Source organism: Chiloscyllium punctatum, chromosome X (assembly GCF_047496795.1).
Source record: "Chiloscyllium punctatum isolate Juve2018m chromosome X, sChiPun1.3, whole genome shotgun sequence".
NCBI classification, from domain to species: Eukaryota; Metazoa; Chordata; class Chondrichthyes; order Orectolobiformes; family Hemiscylliidae; genus Chiloscyllium; species Chiloscyllium punctatum.
In genome coordinates, this window is record NC_092791.1 from 21,041,619 (window position 1) to 21,063,238 (window position 21,620).

The 21,620-nt window shown below is 41.0% G+C and overlaps 1 protein-coding gene across 4 annotated transcripts in view; it reads right to left on the reverse strand.

Annotated features, from left to right (window-relative positions):
• LOC140471186 (polypeptide N-acetylgalactosaminyltransferase 6-like) overlaps positions 1 to 21,620 on the reverse strand; it is an 85,565-nt gene that overhangs the window by 32,029 nt on the left and 31,916 nt on the right. For all 4 annotated transcript variants that reach the window (XM_072567077.1, XM_072567076.1, XM_072567075.1 and 1 more), the window contains 2 exons: positions 10,743 to 10,892; positions 5,917 to 6,151 (listed from right to left, as the gene is read on the reverse strand). In XM_072567077.1, coding sequence (XP_072423178.1) covers positions 5,917 to 6,151; positions 10,743 to 10,892 — 385 coding nt within the window. The remainder of the gene's footprint in view (positions 1 to 5,916; positions 6,152 to 10,742; positions 10,893 to 21,620) is intronic.

A 21,620-nucleotide genomic window follows, 5' to 3' on the forward strand; every position in this document is an offset into this window, starting at 1 on the left:
AAGACCCACAATATTTGCATTGCTTTCAAACAGTTTATAAACTGGTTTCAAATGAAGTAAAATTTATCTTATTTATTCAGCAATTTAAAACTCATGGACAACATGTTTTAATACATATTTATCTTGCTTGCGCTGATAGATTTTTTTTGTCATTTGTCCTCAGGACGTGGGTACTCATAGCAAGACCCCATTTATTTCCCATTCACAGTTGTTGAAAAAGTGGTGATGGACCTTGACTATGAAACACTGCAGTGAGGAGTGATATTGTTTCCACAATAGATACTGTCATGCTTTTGAAATTCCTTTGGTACAATACACACTTTTCTTGTTCTCAGTTACATGAAAACAGTTGTACATTACCATAAGTAACACAACCTTGGGAGCCCACTGATATAAGCAGCATGAAGACAAGACAGGGACATCTCCAAGATCTTAAACATCTATATTCTCTGCCATATCCCTCAAAATAGTGATATTGACAATTCAAGGCAAGTTGCCCATTACTTAAATGTTTTCCCATGAGCTGACTCCTGAAGCAGTAAATGGGGTTATGCAGGAATCGCCACTCCTTAGGAATTTAATTCTTCAATTCTTCTGGAGTCAAGTTATAGAACGGAGCTATTCAACATGGCTAGAAACATGGTGAGAGCATAAAACAGATGCAGTGATGAAAATAACAATACTCAGCCTATATTAGTGTTTTAATTAAGTAAACACAGGCTGACCTTGAACATTTCGGATTCTAGTAGCATTATACTGTTGAAGGTCTGAGACCATTCAAAAACACCACACATCTCAACATTTCCTTATAGAGGTTTACAAAATTACGAGGGACATGGATAGGGTAAATAGGCAAAGTCTTTTCCCTGGGGTTGGGGAATCCAGAACTAGAGGGGAAAGATATAAAAGAGACCTAAGGGGCAACTTTTTCACACAGAGGGTGGTACGTGTATGGAATGAGCTGCCAGAGGAAGTGGTGGAGGCTGGTACAATTGCAACATTTAAGAGGCATTTGGATGGGTATAAGAATAGGAAGGATTTAGAGGGATATGGGCCGGGTGCTGACAGGTGGGACTAGATTGGGTTGGGATATCTGGTTGGCATGGACAGGTTGGACCGACGGGTCCATTTCCATGCTGTACATCTCTATGACTATTTGTTCAATTGAACTAGATTTGGTTTTAAATTTGTACTTTTATTTTAAAAGTGAAAATAATCCTGTTCTGCTTTGCATGCAGTGGCATTCTCAAGCACTCTAGAGTCAGGTACACATTGGAATTCTCTAAACCCGTGCACTTCACCTCTACTGTCAGACATTGCAACCCAATATTGCATCAGCCTGATATTTCCAATAATCCTCGCCCATCGACAAATGTGATGCATTAGTTCTCATTGGAGTCTGAGTATCACTTTGCAGTTTGGTTTCAGAATTCTATGAATTGTTCTACCCAGTATTCGATCCAGCCAGGTGTCTAAAAGCAGATTGACATGCCAATCATTTATCAGAGGAGCTCGAAACAATGTCCAAATCAAAACAATCTCTAAAGAGATAGGCACAGTATTGCAGTTTGATGATTCAAGTCATGAGTGCCTTTAAGAAATTATACATGTCAGGGATAGACCAGTTAGCCAACAGGTTTATTTGACTCTATTTCAAAACTGGACTCCTGACACATGCAATGTGGGAGTTTTACTGGACTTTAGATTCAAAAGCTGAGATTTAATGACCACTAATTGCTATAATCATCAGCCATCTGCATTTCCAAACAAAAAATAACTTGATTAAAGAATTGGAGTCAACAGAAAATTTTAGCATTCGTTCAAAGGAAAAGAAATAATATTGGACCTGGGTTTGCTGCAAGTTAGATGGCAAGCACAAATGTGCTATGTCACATTGTACTTATACTATAATTTGCTTAAAAAAAATTCAACCTACACCATGACAAGGTCAATGACAAATCAGGGAACTTACACATGCTTACCTTGCAGATCAACTACATAGCACTATAAAAAGCAGTGAGTAGATATTAGCTCAGATTGAGGGGAGAGGTGATGGGAGATAAACAATCTAACTTCTGAAATCACTTTTAAAACATGTATTTCTTGCAGCCTTTCTTTCTCTAAAGTTTTAAAATGTTGTTTGTGTGCTCTTTCCTTTTTCCAGAAATGTTGAGGTAAACTTAAAGAGAAAGATCACAAGACATTTTGTCCCCCAGCATTCATCCACCTAGCCCCTATTGCTAAATAATTCATGGTGGAATGATAAAGGACAAAGGTGTCCTGAACAGTTCTTGAATGGTCGGATCCTAAGTTGCACATTACAGACATTTAGCGCATTTAATGAGTGTTAACCCTTCCCATTAGAAAGAAAAACAGTGTCCAAATCAAATATCTTATAAAATAGACAGACACAATACTGATATTTGACTATTGGAGTCACTAGTGCATTTAGTAATAACACCATGCATACAGGCAAACAGTGCGATGACTATATCTTTCAGGCACAGCAAGTTGGTTCCATTGATTGCCCCTGCATTCTGAAGAAGCCAGAAATCTTGTGGAAACTGATCAATGAGTCTCTTTTCCATGCGGGGGATAGACCGGATTGAATGAAGTCGGATGCTCTATGGAAGAGGGCATCTGTCATCTGTTGAATGCAAAAGCTTGGCTTTTGTTCAAGCTCTCCAGTGTCAGACTGTTAGGAGTTGGACCCAATGACATTGAATGTAGTTGTCACCTTCATTATCATTGACAAGTTCCTATGGGAAATGAACTTTAGTTTTAGGAATTGCTGCCCTGGCGAAACATAGTCTATGCACACACAACTCCAAAAGTGCCTAAAAGGGATTTGTTCCCTGTACACACTCTGGTGGAAGCATGGTGGGGGCAAAAAAAGAATGGAGTGGTAAAAATGGTTCAGGTGATAGTGTCTCAAATATCATATTCACGTCCAGTTCATCAATGAAGCCTCCAAAGGTAGGCCATTGCAATGCTTTCTCCTTCCTAACACAAACAAATAGAGGGCTTCTGCAATTACTTACCTTTAAACGCTAACAAGTGTAAGGCAATAGCAAACCACCACTTCAAAAATTGTGAAGAAAACAGATTACAATAAAGCATCAGCAGACAATACGCCCAGAACCTGCCTCAAGGCAGAACACAAATGACGACGATGATGATGATAAGACACCAAAAGGACTCTCTGCATGGCAAAACTGGCAAGAAACGATGCAAATTGAAAAGAATTAGAAAAAGGAGAACAAGAACAATTTTCAGGCTGCTGGGGTGAAACTCCAAAGCTTAAAAAGGCCCTCTGTTGGCTTCTCAGACTGAGGGCCATAAACCAGGACATTCACACCATTATCTTTCAGTCAGTTGCAACACAAAAATTGGCATCCACCATTGACTGCCTGGATGTGCACAGCAATAAGAAACTTATAGTAGCTTGTTGACAGAGGAATGATGCAAATATCCCATCAAGTTACGGTACAGAGCAACTTATGGCATATTTCACCTACTCCATTAATTCCTGGCACTTTCACAAAGTAATAGCACCTGCTGTTAATGCATAACTTCCATGGTGCATTTTAGTCACAAGTTCAGACTCAGTGAAAACCTTTAATTAACTAAAAAGAATTACCCCGAAAGCAAACTTTAGGGCAAGAAACACTGAGTACAACATTGCTGTTGCTTGGACTCGTACAGATCTGGGAAATGACAGGAATGGAAGTGTACCCTTGATCTCATAATGCAAGCAGATTATGCGCAGATGGAAACATTGAGGCTTCCAGTCAATTGCACAGTCAACATTACTTAAGCCAGTCATAGGTGTCACAAGGCCTCACTAATTAGTTTGCGGCTCTGCCAGCTTCTCCGGCAGTTGTCTGATCATCTTGTCCTCCATTAAGATCTATCAATACATTCTTGCACCATCTCAGCATTCAACTTTACAATTCATATCCACTCTATCAATTGTGTCATGCTTTATCTACATACTGCAATCTTCAGGTGATAACAGAATTTTTGCTTGGTGGTTATACATTCTCAAATGTTTATATTATGTGCCCTTTTGACCAGTCCATTGACCTTCTGCAGATCTCACTCCAAAACCATACATCTTCTGCTTTTATGCTTCCAGCTCTAATGCTTTAATAATCAAATTAAATAATCCACCAAGATGGAGATGATGTCCTTTTTGGATTACTTACAGTTCCAATAAAGGCTGTTGTCTCATAGCCAAGAGAGAAAAGATAGGTTATGCACAAAAATATATAATTACAATATTTAATACGAGCAAGGGACTGTAAAAGGGTGTAATTTTACCCTAACAACGTCACAGCTGCACTTCTTCAGTACAGCAATGATTCTGATAATTATAGTCTGTAACCTATGGGTGGGGAAGAAATGTCAATACTCTATTTTGTTACAAACTGAAAAACCCACACAGAAGTTTAACATCAGGCAAGTATCAACCACAGACCCATTTTAGCAGTCAAATTCTTGAGTACCTTAGCTGCCATTTTGTACTGTAAATTATCTGGAAACAAAAGCCTAGGAGTACTTATGACCTTTATCCTCTTATTTCTTTGTTAATTTCTCCAGTTTGGATCTTTGGAAGACCTGGGCTTTGGTTGGACGTGGTTAGATACTCCTTCCACCCTACCCAGCACCCAACCACAATAACCAGCCTTAATGCACATGTCAAAACCCAATATTGACAGCCTATTTCACTATGGGAGATATAAACTTGACACGTTATTACTTCAGATAGTAGGTAATTCCTACTTTTATGCCCTAAATCAGCCCAGGCACCTGCTACCATCCTGTCTGAGTTCAACAATTTGAGCAAAGACCAGAGGTTAAAGGCAAGACTTTCTAATCTCTCATGATCAGCTACTGACTGCTTCAACCAGCTGTTACCCTTACTCCCTGACAAATGTAAGAAGAGTTCCTAAACCCACATAATATATCTGCAAATGTGATTTTGTAATGAATTGTTATTAAAGAATGGATAGTGATTGATATAAGATGTTATTTTAGCCTCAAGTCTGCAGTTAAATAGGACATTCAAAATTAATTTGCTGTTTGTCAGACTATGTTGACTGTATAAGCCCCAAGTGAGATCTATCAGTATCCTGGAGTGTATTGGAAGTAGGTGGAGCAGCTTCAGCTAGATGAGAGCATTGGCCCATGCTTTAGGAATTTTTTAAAAAAGCATCAAATGACAGGACAGCACTACACAGGAGCTTTCAAAACTCAAGAATACTATTATACCATATCCTTCTGCTGCATTTAACAGTTGGGATCATTTCTGCAAGGACCCAGCAGCATCTATGACAGTGAGAGTTATTAGTGCAAGAGGAAACCCGCTGATCTGGTCAATCACAAAACCTGAGGCTATTTGGGTTATTTAAAAATGAACTTTAAAAATAACTTCATCCTGGTGAATTAGGGAAGAGGATTTTGTTTTGACATTGGGTGAAACAATTGGGCATTGACTCAACCGGTGTCTCTAACAGACACTCCCCCAATGAACATTCTCAATATTTTATATAGATATATTAAAGTATCGACGATAGTTGTTCAGGTCCCAACCCACAAATCACCACATTGTGAATTCAGCTTCACAACTGCAAGTATCCTACATGAAAAGGGGTTAGCCAATCTCAACCCAGTTTACAGAGTAAAATTATCCCATCAATTTGCCACCTAAGCAATTCTTTAGGTTTGAGATTGTATGGGTGGAAATGCAAATAATTAGGTAAATCTTACTAATTCACCATGATGCTGGGTGTGCTATAACTTATACAAGAGTGTATCTCTTAGATAGTCAAACCTTGGTTGTACCATTCAATTTCTCAGCTAGTGTTGTTGAGTATACATTTACTAAAGTCACCACATGTACAAGGCACTCACTTGATTGGATAGGTTTCATCTTTTCTTCTTTCTATCTCATGAGGTGGAATTGCCTCCCAGCCAAATGACAAACTCCAGTCAAAGTTACCTCGATTGTGTTGCCTTCCGTACTGGACAGGTTTGGATACCTCAAAGGTATTGAGGTCAATGGTAGTGATGTCAGGGCTTACCACAGCTGTGTAATTTTCAGCTATTCTTCCCAGCAAAGGTTCCAGCCAGCCATTGAAGCACTCACCTAAATATTTAAGAGAATAGAAAAAGCCAAGGTTTCTGTTAGAGCTTGAGAAAAAAATAATGTTCCAATTTTCATTCCCAACATTCAATTTGCCTCATCCCGGGTAGAGTAGTAAAGAAACAGGCAATCTGGACAACCAGCCTACTTTGCCATCTTTGTTTAAACACAGGAACTCTCATCTCCATAACCTTAATCCCTAGTCTTTACTTACAATCACTTCACTTCAGAGGTAGGTTTGCAGTTTCCTTTTAAACACCTCAATAGCTTTTGCCCTTTTAAGACAATTAGTTCCACATTTTGACCACCCTGAACTTTCAATTCTTTGGTTCAATTCTGATAAAAGTCAAGCTCAGCTATAACACAAAGTGATGCTTGAGGTCTTGGAGAAGGTTTGTAGCTCAGGTCGTGTTTCCGTTTGTCTGTTTGCTCACTGAGCTGGTGGGTTTGTTCTCAGATGTTCCATCACCATGCTAGGTGACATCATCAGTGAGTCTCCAGTGAAGCATTGGTTTTCTGTCCCGCCTGCTATGCGTGTGTCTTAGCTTGTTCTAGTGGGTGCTATCATTTCCGGTTCTGTTTCTGAGAGGTTGGTAAATGGGCTCCAGATCTATATGTTTATTAATGGAGTTTGAACGCCAGGCCTCTAGTAATTCCCACACATGTCTTTGTTTGGCCTGTTCCAGAATGGATGTATGGTCCCAGTCCAACTGGTGTCCCTCAGAGCCACAACACATTGCAGCACCCCAGAACCATGAGAAGCCAAGGAGAAACACTTATACAACATATTCAGGAACAACGGTTACCCAATATGCGCAGTCCACCGATTCCTGCACAACATACCAAAACAGGAAGACAACACGCCCAGAGACTCTAGCCACCTTACCGTACATCAAAGACATTTCAGAAATGACCACCAGACTACTCTGGCCCCTAGGCATCATGGTAGCTCACAAACCTACCACCACACTGAAACAGCTAATGATGAATTTGAAGGACCCCGTACCCACAGCCAGCAGAACAAACAAAATACCCTGCAACGACTGTAACTAACATTATATTGGACAAACGGGCAGAAAACTAGCCACCAGGATACACGAGCACCACCTAGCCACCAAAAGACATGATCAACTATCACTAGTATCCATACAGACAGGCGAAGAGGGACACCAGTTCAATGGGACAATGCAACCATCTTCGGACAAGCCAAAAAAGACACACACAGGAATTCCTAGAGTCCTGGCATTCAAACCAGAACTCAATATATAAATCTGGACCCCAATCACCAACCTCTCGGAAACAGAACCGGAAATTATATCACCCACGACAACAAACTGAGACACATAAATAGCAAGCGGGTCAGAACATCAACGCTTCACCGGAGGATGATGTTACCTAGCACGGTGATAAAATGCAGTGAGCGATCTGACAACTTGAAACACAAAGTGAGACAATACATGGGCAAATGGCTCTGTGATGATCACTGTTCAGGCTCATTTATATATCTTTTTAAAAACTGGCTATTTGAATGAGGTAATGAAATGCTGCCAGCAATCACGGATCTGTATTCCACTACAAATAACTACCTTTAGGACAAAGGGAAAAATATTAGCAGAATGTTTTCACAGTGGGGCCACAAAACAGCAAGGACATTTCTAGAATGCGTTACATGGAGAAAACAACTGAAAGGAAATAAATCAAACTAGTTTGGCCACAATACACTAGTGTGAAATTCAGTTGTTTGACTAACTGGTGTAAATTTTAAAGAAGGATGTAAATTGACTATATTGACAGATACATAGATCACACATCAAATTTGAGACCTCTTCAGGAAAGAAATGTAAACTTCACATAGGCTGGACTCCCAAAACTAAATCAGTTTTTTTTTGAAACTTGAAAAAAGTGTATGAAATTCAGTAATGGGTTGTGTCTGTTAACAAGTGTTCATTTGTTCAGCTTGAAATAAATTGCAGCTGGTATTTTGAACAAATTCAGAATTCTATTTCTATTTAAGTAACAAAACAGCCACACTTCAGAGAAATTGGAATGAACTAAAATTAAACTGGAATTTAGTTACAGTTTTCCAATTATGAAGTGGTTTTCTCATGTTCCTTAAGCCTTTGTTTGGGCCACACAATCCCTAACCAGTAGGGTAGGCTGGTAACTTACTCCCAGGCCTTGGCAAATCCACCCTCCCTGGAAGATTGTTTCTTACAGCTATTCAGCTCATTCCTCCTTCCCGTTGTTACCTTCCCAAAGATATTAGGAATTTACCACGAATTAAAGATTGGGATCGACACCAATTTAAACTCAGCCTTTGTGGAAATTCCTAGTCAGCGAGGGGAGAGAGACAAGAAAGGAAAGGAAATATTTTTAATTCACAACATTCAAGACATTATTTTACACAGTAGATCGTGTGTGGAATGAACTTCTAGAGCAAGTGGTGGATGTGGACACAGTTACAATATTTAAAAAGACATTTAGATAAGTACATGAATAAGAAAGGTTTGGAGGGATATTGGCCAAGTGCAGGCAGGTGGGACTAGTTCAGTTTGGGATTATGGTCGGCATGGACTGGTTGGATTGAAAGGTCTGTTTCCATGCTGTATAACTCTCTGTCCCAAAGTGCTTCACAAAAGGTCTCCAAACTGTTGTCTTGTCCTGATGTGCAAAAAGTGTTCGATTTCAATCCACTATTACTTGCTACTTAACTCATCAGTTTTGCTAAGAAAGCCCTCAACTCTTCTCAGGTGGACCCTAGTGATTGGCTGGTAATTACAAGGATTTATCCAGCATTAGCTTACTTTCAATTGCAGAATGGCTTTCATACAGAACTGACAAACAGCTGATCCCAGACAATCAGATTACAGCGTACCATCTTCCTTGAAATGATCCATGTACTACTGTTATGTACCATTTTCAGTTGCTTTCACTGACAGCATATGCTTCTTGACCTCCACAATGTTTTGAAAATTGTCGACCATTCTGTTTCAAACTTTAGAACTGATGATCAAATTCATGTTCCAGGTCTTTGCTTTGAAGAAGCAAATGTATAGAACTGACACTGGTTTATTCAAACTTTATGATGTGGAAGTAGTAGACGGTGGGGACTGCAGATGCTGGAGATTAGAGTTGAGAGAGTGGTGCTGGAAAAGCACAGCAGGTCAGGCAGCATCCGAGGGGAAGGAGAATCAACGTTTCGGGCATAAGCCCTTCATCAGGAATGTGAGAGGAGAACTTCTTCAAGGTCAGCATCCTTGGAAGAGGCTTCGTAGTAAGGCTAAAAGGAACTAGGAGAAGGTGAGGACTGCAGATAACGGAGATCAGATGGTGTAGAAATCTATCTTGCTTCCCAAGCTCTATTCTTCGGTGTCATATTTCTGTCTGACCTGATGGTGAAAGTGTTATGTCAAGCTTTATGAGAATCAGGGAGTTATATTAGGGCAGCAGAGGAGCTTTGATTGGCCTTTCTTCATCAACCTTTCTCTCATATAGAGAGATTGGGTCAGGGATTGAATATATCAACTTGATAGTTTGTAAAAATGGCTTCCAGAAGGCAGGACCACATTTACAAATTATGCTGGCATGCGACTAGATTACTTACCTCAGGAGCAAATCAGAGATACTTTTTGAAATTCAAATGACATATTCAAGGGTTAACAGAAACCCCTATTAACAGTGGCTCCCAAGGAGATGTGAATAGCACTTTCTGGCTCATCACAATCTGACAATGAGAGCCACCTAAACTTAGGGCTCAGGCAGTTAAACGTTAATCACGATGGCTAAAAGACAATGATTATGCCCCAGGCCTAGGCAACTCAGTATTTAACATGGAAGATATGATTCACAAGTATTGGGACAACAACCGTTTTATGTTTTGATCTGTTCAAGGCAGGCTGTGAGTGACCATTTTGTATACAGAAATCATGACAGAGACGTCTCAAAAGGGAAATGAGGAAGACAAATTAGCCAAAGGACTGCTGCACTGAACCAACTTTTATCCTTCCTTACTTCAAATCTGTGACTGCATTTTAACTAATAACTTTACCATCCTTTACTTGGATAACTGTCAGCAATAGTGAAATAATAAATTACCTTTTATCTTGTTTAAAAAGAATAAATGTGTGCTGCTTGTTATTTTAAAACTGAAACACTGAAAAACTTAAAAAAGGGGCTCTAAATGAGCTTATACAATTCACAGTTCATGGATCACTCCAAGGACACGATTGACAGAATTGTGATTTTGATCATTTATGTCATTGGTGTTTGTGGGAACTTCCTCCACGTGAATTAGCTGCTACAATTTCCTACAATACAAAGTAATTACACTTCAAACAACATGGATTGACTGTGAAGCATTTGGGTCATCCGATGGATGTAAATAGGACAATATAAATGGCTAATTTTAATAAAACCAATCACAAAATTCAGGATGCAGGACTTTTTTTAAAAAAAAGAGCATCCTTTTTAACCAGAAGACAACTTGCAAGGATTTATATTCATTTTCTTGTTTGTCTAGGCAGAAAAACTGCTTATGTTTCATTGCACGATTGCCCATTTGATACATGAGAAAAAACATATGAATATACTTAACAGTGAGCATCAAGAAAAGTCAGCACTTCTCCAGTGGCGACACTAGCCCCCAGGAGCCTCGCAGTTATCAATCCCTTCCTTTCCACTTGTCGGACAACCTTCACTATCCGGAACTGCTTTACATATTCATCCAGTTGTTCTTTTAAATAGTCTGGAAAAATTAGAATCTAGATTAGAGTGGTGCTGGAAAATCACAGCAGGTCAGGCAGCATCCGAGGAGCAGGAAAATCAACTTTTTGGGCAGGAGCCCTTCATAGACTCCAGTACATTCAAGACAGACATTATTCAAAATAATAGCTACGACATTCTGGTTATTGAGCATCACAATTAAAATTTAAAAAAAAAGAGTGGTTAGCAGATGGTTACATGTAAACTTCACCACTTCTTGAATTGTAGCTACTTCAACATACAATGGCAATCAGCCACATAACTGAGACGAAAGAAAGAGGCCGTTAATTTTCAATACAACATTAAAACCAAGCACTGTGGCACATCAATATGATCATAAGTAATTTTTCTGTATGTTTGCAACCAAGAGTTGCCAGATCCATCAATGGCCCAGTGAATACAGTACCATGCACCACAGTGCAGAGCTATGCAGACTAGGTGAACACATTCATGGATAGAGGGCATCACTGGCTGGATCAGCATTTATTGCACATCCCTAGCTGCCTTTAAGGAGGTGGTGATGAGCTACCTTTGAATCACTGCAGTCCACTTGGTGAAGGTGTACCCATGGTTAGGGAAGCATTCCAGCATTTTAACCTAGTGACACTGAAGAAACTAAGACATATTTCCAAGTCAGATGGTGAGTAGCTTCAAGAGGACCTTGCAGGTGGTGGTGTTCCCAAGCATCTGTTGTCCTTGTTGTTTGAGATGGAAGTGGTCATGGGTTTGGAAGGTGCTGTCTAAGGAGCCTTAGTGAATTTCTGCAACATATCTTGTAGATCAGACACAATGCTAACATTGAATATTGGTAGTGGAGGGAATGGATGTGGTGCCAATCAATCAAGTGGGCTGCTTTGCCCTACATGATGTCAAGGTTCTTGAGCTGGAGATGTACTCATCCAGACAAGTGGAGAGTATTCCATCATATGCCTGCCTTGTAGATGGTGGCCAGTCTTTGGGGAGTCACCTGCTACAGAACTCAGACTCTGACCTGCTGTTGTAGCTACTATATTTATATGGCCATCCAGGTCAGTTTCTGATAGCTCGATACACTTTTGTTGGAGATGGACTGAAAGTAAGCATGTAGTGAAGGTGGCAAATGGTATGTTGGCCTTCATAGTGAGAGGATTCAAGTACAGGAGGAGGGATGTCTTGCTGCAATTATTTAGGGTGTTTGTGAGACCACATCTGGAGTATTGTGTGCAGTTTTGGTCTCCTTATCAGAGGAAGGATGTTCTGTTGATGGAGGGAGTACATCAAAGAGTTTACCAGACTGATTCCTGGGACAACAGGACTAATGTATGAAGAGAGACTGAATTGGTGAGGACTATAATTGGGCACTTGAATGTTCGCAGACTGAAGCACAGACTTTGTTGCTTTGTTTAGCTGGCAGGGAGGACCATGGCAGAGGTGGGGAAGGTGATCTGGACATTTCCTTTTCTTTTGGCTGTTTCTTTTATTTCTGCTTCTGTTTTAGTTCCGTCTTTTGTACCGGAGCACCGGAGAATGACAACTTCGTACACTTTTCAGTGTACTCCTACACATGAGTATGTGACAATAAAAATCGAAGAAAAATCTATATTCTCTGAAGTTTAGAAGAATGAGGAGGATTTCATAGAAACCTATAAAATCCCACCAGGACAAGACAGGGAAAGTGCAGGAAGAACGTTCCCAATGACTGGAGAGTCCAGAACCAGGGTTCATAGTCTAAAGGATATGGGATAGGCCATTTATAATTGAGGGCATGAGAAATGTCTTCACCCAGAGTGGTGAGCCTGATGAAATCTCTACCACAGGAAACAGTTGAGGCCAAAACACCAAATGGTGTCAAGAGACAGTTAGATATAGTTCTTAGGGCTAAAGGGATCAAAGGGTATGGGAAGAAAGCAGGAGAACAGTTGGATAATCAGCCATGATCACATCAAATTGCAGAGCAGGCTCGAAGGGCCAAATGGCATACTCCTGTTCCTATTTTCTAGGTTTCTGTGTAATTGCCTGGCATTTGTGAGACATGAATTTATTTGCCAATGGTCAGCTCAAACCTGAATATTTTTCAGGTCTTGCTGCCTTTGAACAAGAACTGTCTCAGTAACTTAGGAATCGTGAATGGTGCTGAACATTGCTGAATCATTGGCGAACGTTCCCATTTTTAAGATCATTGATGAAGCAGCCGAAGATGCTTGGGTCTAGGATGCTACTGAGGAACTCGTGTAGCAATGTCCTGGAGCGGAGATGATGGACCTTCAACAGCCACAACAATGTTCTTACATGCCAAGCATGAGTCCAACCAGTGGAGAGGTTCCTCCTCCACTAGATTGCTGCTGATTCCAGTTTTGTTAGGGCTCCTTGATGCCACATTCAATCAGATGTGGCCTTGATGTCAAGGGCTGTCACTCTCCCCTCCCCTCTGGAATTCAGTTCTTTTGTCCATGTTTGAACCAAAGCTGTAATGAGGAAATGAGTGGACCTGGCAGAACCCAACCTGGGTGTTGAGCAGATGCTGCTTGATGCACCGTTGATGATACCTTCCATCACTTTACTGATGATTGAGAGTAGACTGGATGGATTTGTCCTGTGGTGTATAAAGGACACACCTGGGCAATTTCCCATAGAGATAGATGATAGTACTGTAGCTGTAGTGGAACAGCTTGGCTCAAGGCTTGGCTTGTTCCGGAGCATAAGTCTTCAATACTATCACCAAATGTTATCAGGGTCCATAGCCTTTGCAGTGTCCACTGCGTTCAATCACTTTTTGCTATCACATGGAGTGAATCGAATTGATTGAAGAGTGATATCTGAGATGCAGAGGATCTCAAGAGGACATTGAGATGTATCATGTACTCAGCACTACTGGCTAAAGATGAATGCAAATGTTTCAGCCTCAGCTTTTGCACTGATGTGCTGGTTGTCCCCTCCCCATCATTGAGGATGTGGATATTGGTGGAGTCTCCTTCTTCAGTGTGTTGTTTAATAATCCACCACTGTGCATGACTGGATGTGGCAGGACTGTAGAGTTTAGATCCATTCTGTTGGTTGTGGAATCCCTTAGCCCTGTCGATTGCATGCTGCTCCCACTATTTCATTCAAGTAGCCAGTGTTGTTGCTTCATCAGGTTGCCCCTTCATTTTTAGCTATGACACGTGCTGCTCCTCAGAAGGACTTTGCAGGGTCGGTTTGTTGTTGTCATTTCTAGTGTTTGGGTCAATATTGGGTGGTCCGTCCATTCCTTTTTTGCCAGTTGTTTGATACGGCTGTGTGGTTTGCTCAGCCATTTCAGAGGGCAGTTAAAAGTCAACTGCAGTGCTTTGGTTCTGAAATCACATGTAGGCCCAACCAGGAAAGAACAGATTTCCTTCCCCAGAGAACCATAGAAATGATACAGCACAGAAGGGGGCCATTTGGTCTGTCTTGTCCATGCTGACCCAAAGACACCCAGATGCCCTTTCTCATCCCACCTTCCTGCACACAACCCATAGCCCTGCAGCGTACAGCACTTACATAATACCTGGATCTGCAACTTAAGAGCTTAGGGCCTTTGCCTCCACCACCAACTCAGGCAGCACGAATTCCAGATACCACCCACCCTCTGAGTAAAAACATTATTCCTCATGTTCTTTCTAATCCTTCTGCCACATAGATTCAAGCAAGGACTCCTGGTTTTCGAACTCTTTGCTGAGGGAAACAGGTTCCTCCTGTCTACTCTTATCTCTACCCCTCGTGATTTTGTATACTTCAATCATGTCACCCCCTCAGCCTTCTCAGTTCCAGGGAAAACAACCCCAACCTCTCCTCATAGCTACAATTCTTCAGCCCTGGCAACATTCTAGTAAAGTCTTCTCCACATTCTTTCCAGAGCAAATTATGTCCTTCCTGTACTGTTGTGACCAGAACAACAATAGAGAATGGTAATGTCATTGGCATTAGGCCAGCTTTTAATTCCACATTTTTATTGAGTTTGAATTTCACCATCTGCCATGATAGGATTGAAATCAGTGTGCCTGGAGCATTTTCCTAGGGCTCTGGATTTCTTGTTGGTGAGTTTAACACTACATCCCTTCAGACCCATATTGATTAGGCCAAGGCAAGAATGGATGATTTGCTTTCCTAAAGGACATTTAGTGAATCAGATGAGTTTTTTCAGTCCAGTAGTTTCACGGTCACTGTTATCAACAGTAGCTTTTATTTCAAATTTATTTCACCAGCCTAAATTTAAATACCTCAGATGCAAAATTTGGATTAACATTACCAGAAAAGGAAGGAACAGAAGTAGGCCATTCAGCCCATCAGATCTTTTCTGCCATGACATCATGGCCGATCTGATAATCCGACTCCACTTTCCCACCTTTACCCCACAACCAGCAATTCCCTTCCTGATTAAAAATCAGTCTACCTCAGCCATCAATATATTTAATGGCCCAGGCTTTGACAGCTCTCTGCGGCAAATAATTCTACCAATTCACTACCCTCAGAGAAGAAATTCCTTCTCATCTGCCTTTCACGTGCGACCCTTTATTCTGAGATTCTGCCCTCTGATCCTAGACTCTCCCACAAGGAACAATAACCTCTCCACATCTCTCCTGTCAAGTCACCAAAGAACCTTATATGTTTCAGTCAGGTCACCTCTCATTCTTCTAAACTCCATGAATACAGACCCAACATACTCAACCTCTCCTCATAAGACTGTCTCTCCATAGCCGGGATCAGCCGAGTGAACTTTCTCTGAACTGCCTCCAGTGCCACAATATCATTCTTTCAAAAAGGACACTGCAGTGATTGTAATGAGGTCAACCAAGTAGACCTCATAGAATGTGAGTTCCCTGATTGGACCAGATTAACAGCCCCAATCAGGGAGCCCTGGCTGACAGATATAAACAGGAGCATCAGAGGTTCTGTTCACTGAGAGCTGGATCAGTGTTAAGGACTTTATGTGTAAATGGAGGATGTCTTGGTGACAGTATACCATCCTCTGTGGAGTTATTTCAGAGGCCAAAACTGTTAACAGTATTTCAGCTGTGTTCTAACCAGAGCCTGGCATAGTTTTAACAAGACTTCCCTATTTTTATACAATCATGGAGATATAAAGCATGGAAACAGACCCTTCAGTCCAAACCGTCCATGCTAACCAGATATCCCAATCCAATCTAGTTCCCACCTGCCAGCACCCAGTCCATATCCCTCCAAACCCTTCCTATTCATATACCCATCCAGGTGCCTTTTAAATGCTGTAATTGTACGAGCCTCCACCACTTCCTCTGGTATCTCATTCCATACACTCACCACCCTCTGCTTGAAAATGTTGCCCCTTAGGTCTCTTTTGTATCTTTCCCCTCTCACCCTAAACCTATACCCTTAAGTTCTAGACTCCCCCACCCCAGGGAAGATACTTTGTCTATTTATCCTATCCATGCCCCTCATGATTTTATAAACCACTATAAGGTCACCCCTCAGCCTCCGACGCTCCAGGGAAATCAGCCCCAGCCTATCCAACCTCTCCCAGTAGCTCAAATCCTCCAACCCTGGCAACATCCTTGTAAATCTTTTCTGAGCTCTTTCAAGTTTCACAATATCCTTCCGATTGGAAGGAAGCCAGAATTGCACGCAATATTCCAAAAGGGGCCTAGCCAATGTCCTGTACAGCCGCAACATGACCTCCCAACTCCTGTACTCAATACTCTGACCAATAAAGGAAAGCAGACCAAACGCCTTCTTCACTATCCTATCTACTTGAAACTCCACTTTCAAGAAGCTTTGAACCTGCACTCCAAGGTCTCTTTGTTCAGCAACACTCCCGAGGACCTTACCATTAAGTGTATAAGTCCTGCTAAGATTTGCTTTCCCAAAATCCAGCACCTCACATTTATCTAAATTAAACTCCATCTGCCACTCCTCAGCCTGTTGGCTCATCTGATCAAGATCCCGTTGTAATCCGAGGTAACCTTCTTCGCTGTCCATTACACCTCCAATTTTGGTGTCATTTGCAAACTTACTAACTATACCTCTGATGCTCACATCCAAATCATTTGTATAAATGACGAAATGTAGTGGACCCAGCACCGATCCTCCACTGGTCACAGGCCTCCAGTCTGAAAAACAACCCTCCACTACCATCCTCTGTCTTCTACCTTTGATCCAGTTCTGTAATTCCCTTTGATATAAAAGCCAACATTCTATTTGCCTTCTCTATTACCAGCTGAATTTTGTTAGCATTTTATGATTTATGCACCAGGAGTACCAAATCTCTGCTCTGTAGCTTTCTAAAATTGTTCTCTATTAAAAATAATATTCCATGCCTCTGTTCTTCCTGCTAAAATGTACAAACTCACTTTCTCACATTATATTTCATCTGCCAAATTTTCACTCGCTCAGTCAATCTGTCTACATTCTCTATCGACTCTTTGCATCACCCTCACCACTTGCTTTCTCACCTATTTTTGTTTCATCTGCCAACCTGGCTATAGTACATTCACCTTCCTCATCCAAGTCATTAGTATATATTAAAAATAATTGTGGCCCCAGCATTTACCTTTGTGACACTCCACTAGTTACAGGTTGCCACCCTGAAAATGCCCCCTTATCCCAAATCTCTTCTATTAGCTAGATAATCCTCTATCCATATTACCATCTTACTTCCAACACCACAGACTACTTACTAAGAGCCTGTGGGACCTTATCAAGCACCTTCTGAAAATCTATACCTATTATATCCACTGCTTCCTATTTATGCATATTGCTTGTTACCTCCTCAAAGAATTCTAATAAATTTGTCATGCATGTTTACCCTTCACAAAGCCGTGCTGATTCAGCTTGATCATATTACGTTTTTCTAAATGTTCTGTTATTACATCTATAACAGACCAGCATTTTCCCAATAACAGACATTAAACTTACCGGCCTATAGTTATGTGTTTTCTGACTCCTTTCCTTTTTAAATAAAAGCTGACATTTTCCAATCCTCTGGGATATTTCCAGAATCTAAGAATTCCTGAAAGATTACTACCTGTGCATCCACTATCTCATAGCTACATCCTTCAATATCTCAGGATGCATCCTATTAGATCCAGGGGACTGAACATTAACATTAGTTTCCCTCATATTTCTTCTCTCATGATAGTTTGTATTTATTTCCTCTGCTCCCTTTGCCTCTTGATCATTTAGTAATTTTGGAATGCTTTTATTGTCTTCCACTGTGAAGATCAATGCAAAGCATGTATTCAAATCTGCCAGTTCCTCATCCCCTGTTCTTATTTCCCCAGCCTCATTTCCTAAGGGGTCTATGTTCACTTTGGCTGCTGTCTTCCTTTTAGATAGTTAAAGATACTCTTGCTGCCCATCTTGATATTCTTTTCAGTTTACATTCAAAGTTTATCTTCTATATCTTTGTTTTTTGGTCATCTTTTGATGGCTTATAAACTATGCCCAATTCTCTGTCTTGCAATTTGACAGTGGTTAGTGGTATGTCTTTTTCCTTTAAATTTAATGCTGGCCTTTACTTCCCTCATTAACCATGGTTGGTTTATCCTTTTTGTAGGATCCTTCTTTTTCACTGGGATATATATCTTTGCTGTGAGCCTTGAACTGTTTTCTTAAAACATCTGCCATTGTTCCTCAACCATTTTTGCTGCTAAACTCCTTTCCCAGTCCTTTCCGTCATCTCTGCTCTCATTCCTTTGTAATGACCCTTATTTAAGATTAGCAGAGTTATTTCCAACCCACATTCCTTCCTCTCAACCTGAATGCTAAATTCTACCATGTTCTGGTCAATATTTCCTGAGGGATGTTTTGCTCTTTAAAAAGGGAGGTAGACAAAAGATGAGAATTTTAGCTTAACTTCCATAGTGGGGAAAATGCTGGAGTCTATTATCAAGGCATCTAGATAGAAATTGTTCCCATTGGGCTCATGAAGCATTTGGCAGCATGGGTTCATGAAGGGCAGGTCAGTCTTTTGGAATTCTGTGAAGACATTACAAACATGGTGGACAATGGGGACCCAGTAGATGTGCTGTATCTAGATTTCCAAAAGGCATTCAACAAGGCACCACACAAAAGGCTGCTATGTAAGATAAAGATGCAAGGCATTACGGGCAATGTATTAGCATGGATAGAGGATTGGTTAACCATCAAGAAGCAAAGCGTGAGGATAAATTAGTACTTTTCTGGTTGACAATCAGTGACTAGTGGTGTGCCTCAGGGACCAGTGTTGGGACCGCAATTATTCACAATCTACATAGATGATTTAGAGTTGAGGACGACATGTAATCTGTCAAAGCTTGCGGACGACACACAGATGAGTGGCAGAGCAAAGCGTGCAGAGGACTGTGAAACTTTGCAAAGGGACGCAGATAGTTTAAGTGAGTGGGTGAAGGTCTGGCAGATGGAGTACAATGTTAATAAATGTGAAGTCATCCATTTCAGTAGGAATAACAGTAAAAAGGACTATTATTTGAATGGTAAAAAAAATGGCAGCAGAGGGACCTGGGTGTCCTTGTGCATGAATCACAGAAGGTTGGTCTGCAGGTGCAACAGGTAATTAAGATGGCAAATGGAATTTTGTCCTTGGTTGCTCAAGGGATTGAGTTTAGAAGCAGGGAGGTTATGTTGCAACTGTATAGGGTGCTGGTGAGGCCACACCTGGAGTACTGCATGCAGTTTTGGTCTCCTTACTTGAGAAAGGATGTACTGGCACTGGAGGGGGTGCAGGGGAGGTTCATTCCGGAGTTGAGGGGGTTGCCTTATGACGAGAGACTGAGTAGACTGAGATTATATTCATTGGAATTTAGAAGAATGAGGGGGGAATCTTACAGGAGTACATAAAATCATGAAGGGAATAGATAAGATAGAAGTAGAGAGGATGTTTCCATTGGCGGGTGATACTAAGACAAGAGGGCATAGCCTCAAAATTAGGAGGAGCAGATTTAGGACCAAATTGAGAAGAAACGTCTTCACCCAGAGGGTTGTGCATCTGTGGGATTCCCTGCCCAGTGAAGTGGTTGAGGCTTCCTCAGTAAATGTTTTTAAAGTTAAGATAGATAATTTTTTGAACAGTAAAGGAATCAAGGGTTACGATGAGAGGGTGGGTATGTGGAGCTGAGGCCAGGAAAGGATCAGCCATGATCTTATTGAATGGTGGAGCAGGCTCAAAGGGCCAGATGGCCTACTCCTGCTCCTAGTTCTTGTGTTCTTACATGCTCAGAGATCATTGGGGAAACCTGCCTCATTACATTTTACCAGATCCAAAACAGCCTGATCCCTGGTTGGATCCACAACATATTGTTCCAGGAAACTATCTCAAATACACTCTATAAATTCTTCCTCATGGCTACCTCTACCAATCTGACTATCCCAATCTATAAGAAGATTAAAGTTATCCATTATCTGCCTTTGTTACATGTCCTCATTACCTCCTGATTTATTCTGTCCCACCATTTAGCTTCTGTTAGGGAGCCTATTGACTACCACTACCAGTGTCTTTTTATTTCTTACTTTCGCCCTTCTGGATTCTATGTCTTCCAATCCAAGGTTATTTCTCACAATTATATTTATTCCATCCTGGACCAACAATACTACCCCATCACCTTTGCCTTCTTGCCAGTCATAGAATCATAGAGCACGGAAACAGACCTTCGGTCGAACTCATCCATGCCAACCAGATACCCTAACCTAATCCAGTCCATTTTCCAGCACTTGGTCCATATCCCTCTAAACCCTTCCTATTCATATACCTATCCAGATGCCTTTTAAATGCTGTAATTGGCAGCTCATTCCACACATGCACCACCCTCTGTGTAGAAAAGTTGCCCCTCAAGTCGCTTTTAAATTTTTTCCCTCTCACCCTAAACTTATTCCCTCTAGTTCTGGACTCCTCTACCCCAGGCAAAAGACCTTGTCTGTTTATCCTATCTGTGCTCCTCATGGTTTTATAGACCTCTATAAGGTCACACCTCAGCCTCCGACACTCTGGGGAAAACAGCCCCAGCCTGTTCAGCCTCTCCCAATAGCTCAAATCCTCCAACCCTGGCAACATCCTTGTAAATCTTTTCTGAACCCTTTCAAGTTTCACAACATCCATGAAACATCATAGAAGGGACACCAGAATTGCACACAATATTAATCGAGAGACAGTTCTCAATAAAACATATAATCAAGAAAGAACCCCCTGTCCTCACTATTGTAGATTTATAGCAAGGTTATACTTAAAACTATGCACTTATCTGTTCCTGTGCTGTGAGCTTTCCCACATAGTTTCCTCCAAGGTCAGCTGTGAATTTTGCTGTTTGTTCATTTTCCCTAGACGCACTGTGTTATCCAGAGATACTTGAACTCAAACAGCAAAGGTAGTAATAGTGTAGATTCACTGCTGTGCCAGACAGTAGCATAGGTTTCTTTCTCTCACCATGTGGTCACTGCCTTTATCTGTCTTCCTCCTTTTTAAAGTGCTGCTGTTTTGATCTTTTTCCTCCCAAAGTTGCAAAGCGATGCAACTGTATATAAAACAGTGCTATTAGATCACACCTACTAACCTGTATTTGTGCCATTAATTCATCTATTTTGTTCAAAATACTATGTGCATTGAAGAGCCATTAATTTTGATGTTTTACACCCACTTTTTCCCCTTTTGTCCCTATATATAGCTGTTTGCAATGTTTGTACGTTCTGATCCTTCCTGTCCCACTCATTATCATTATCCAAGTAGCTGCTCTGTAATGCTGCGGTA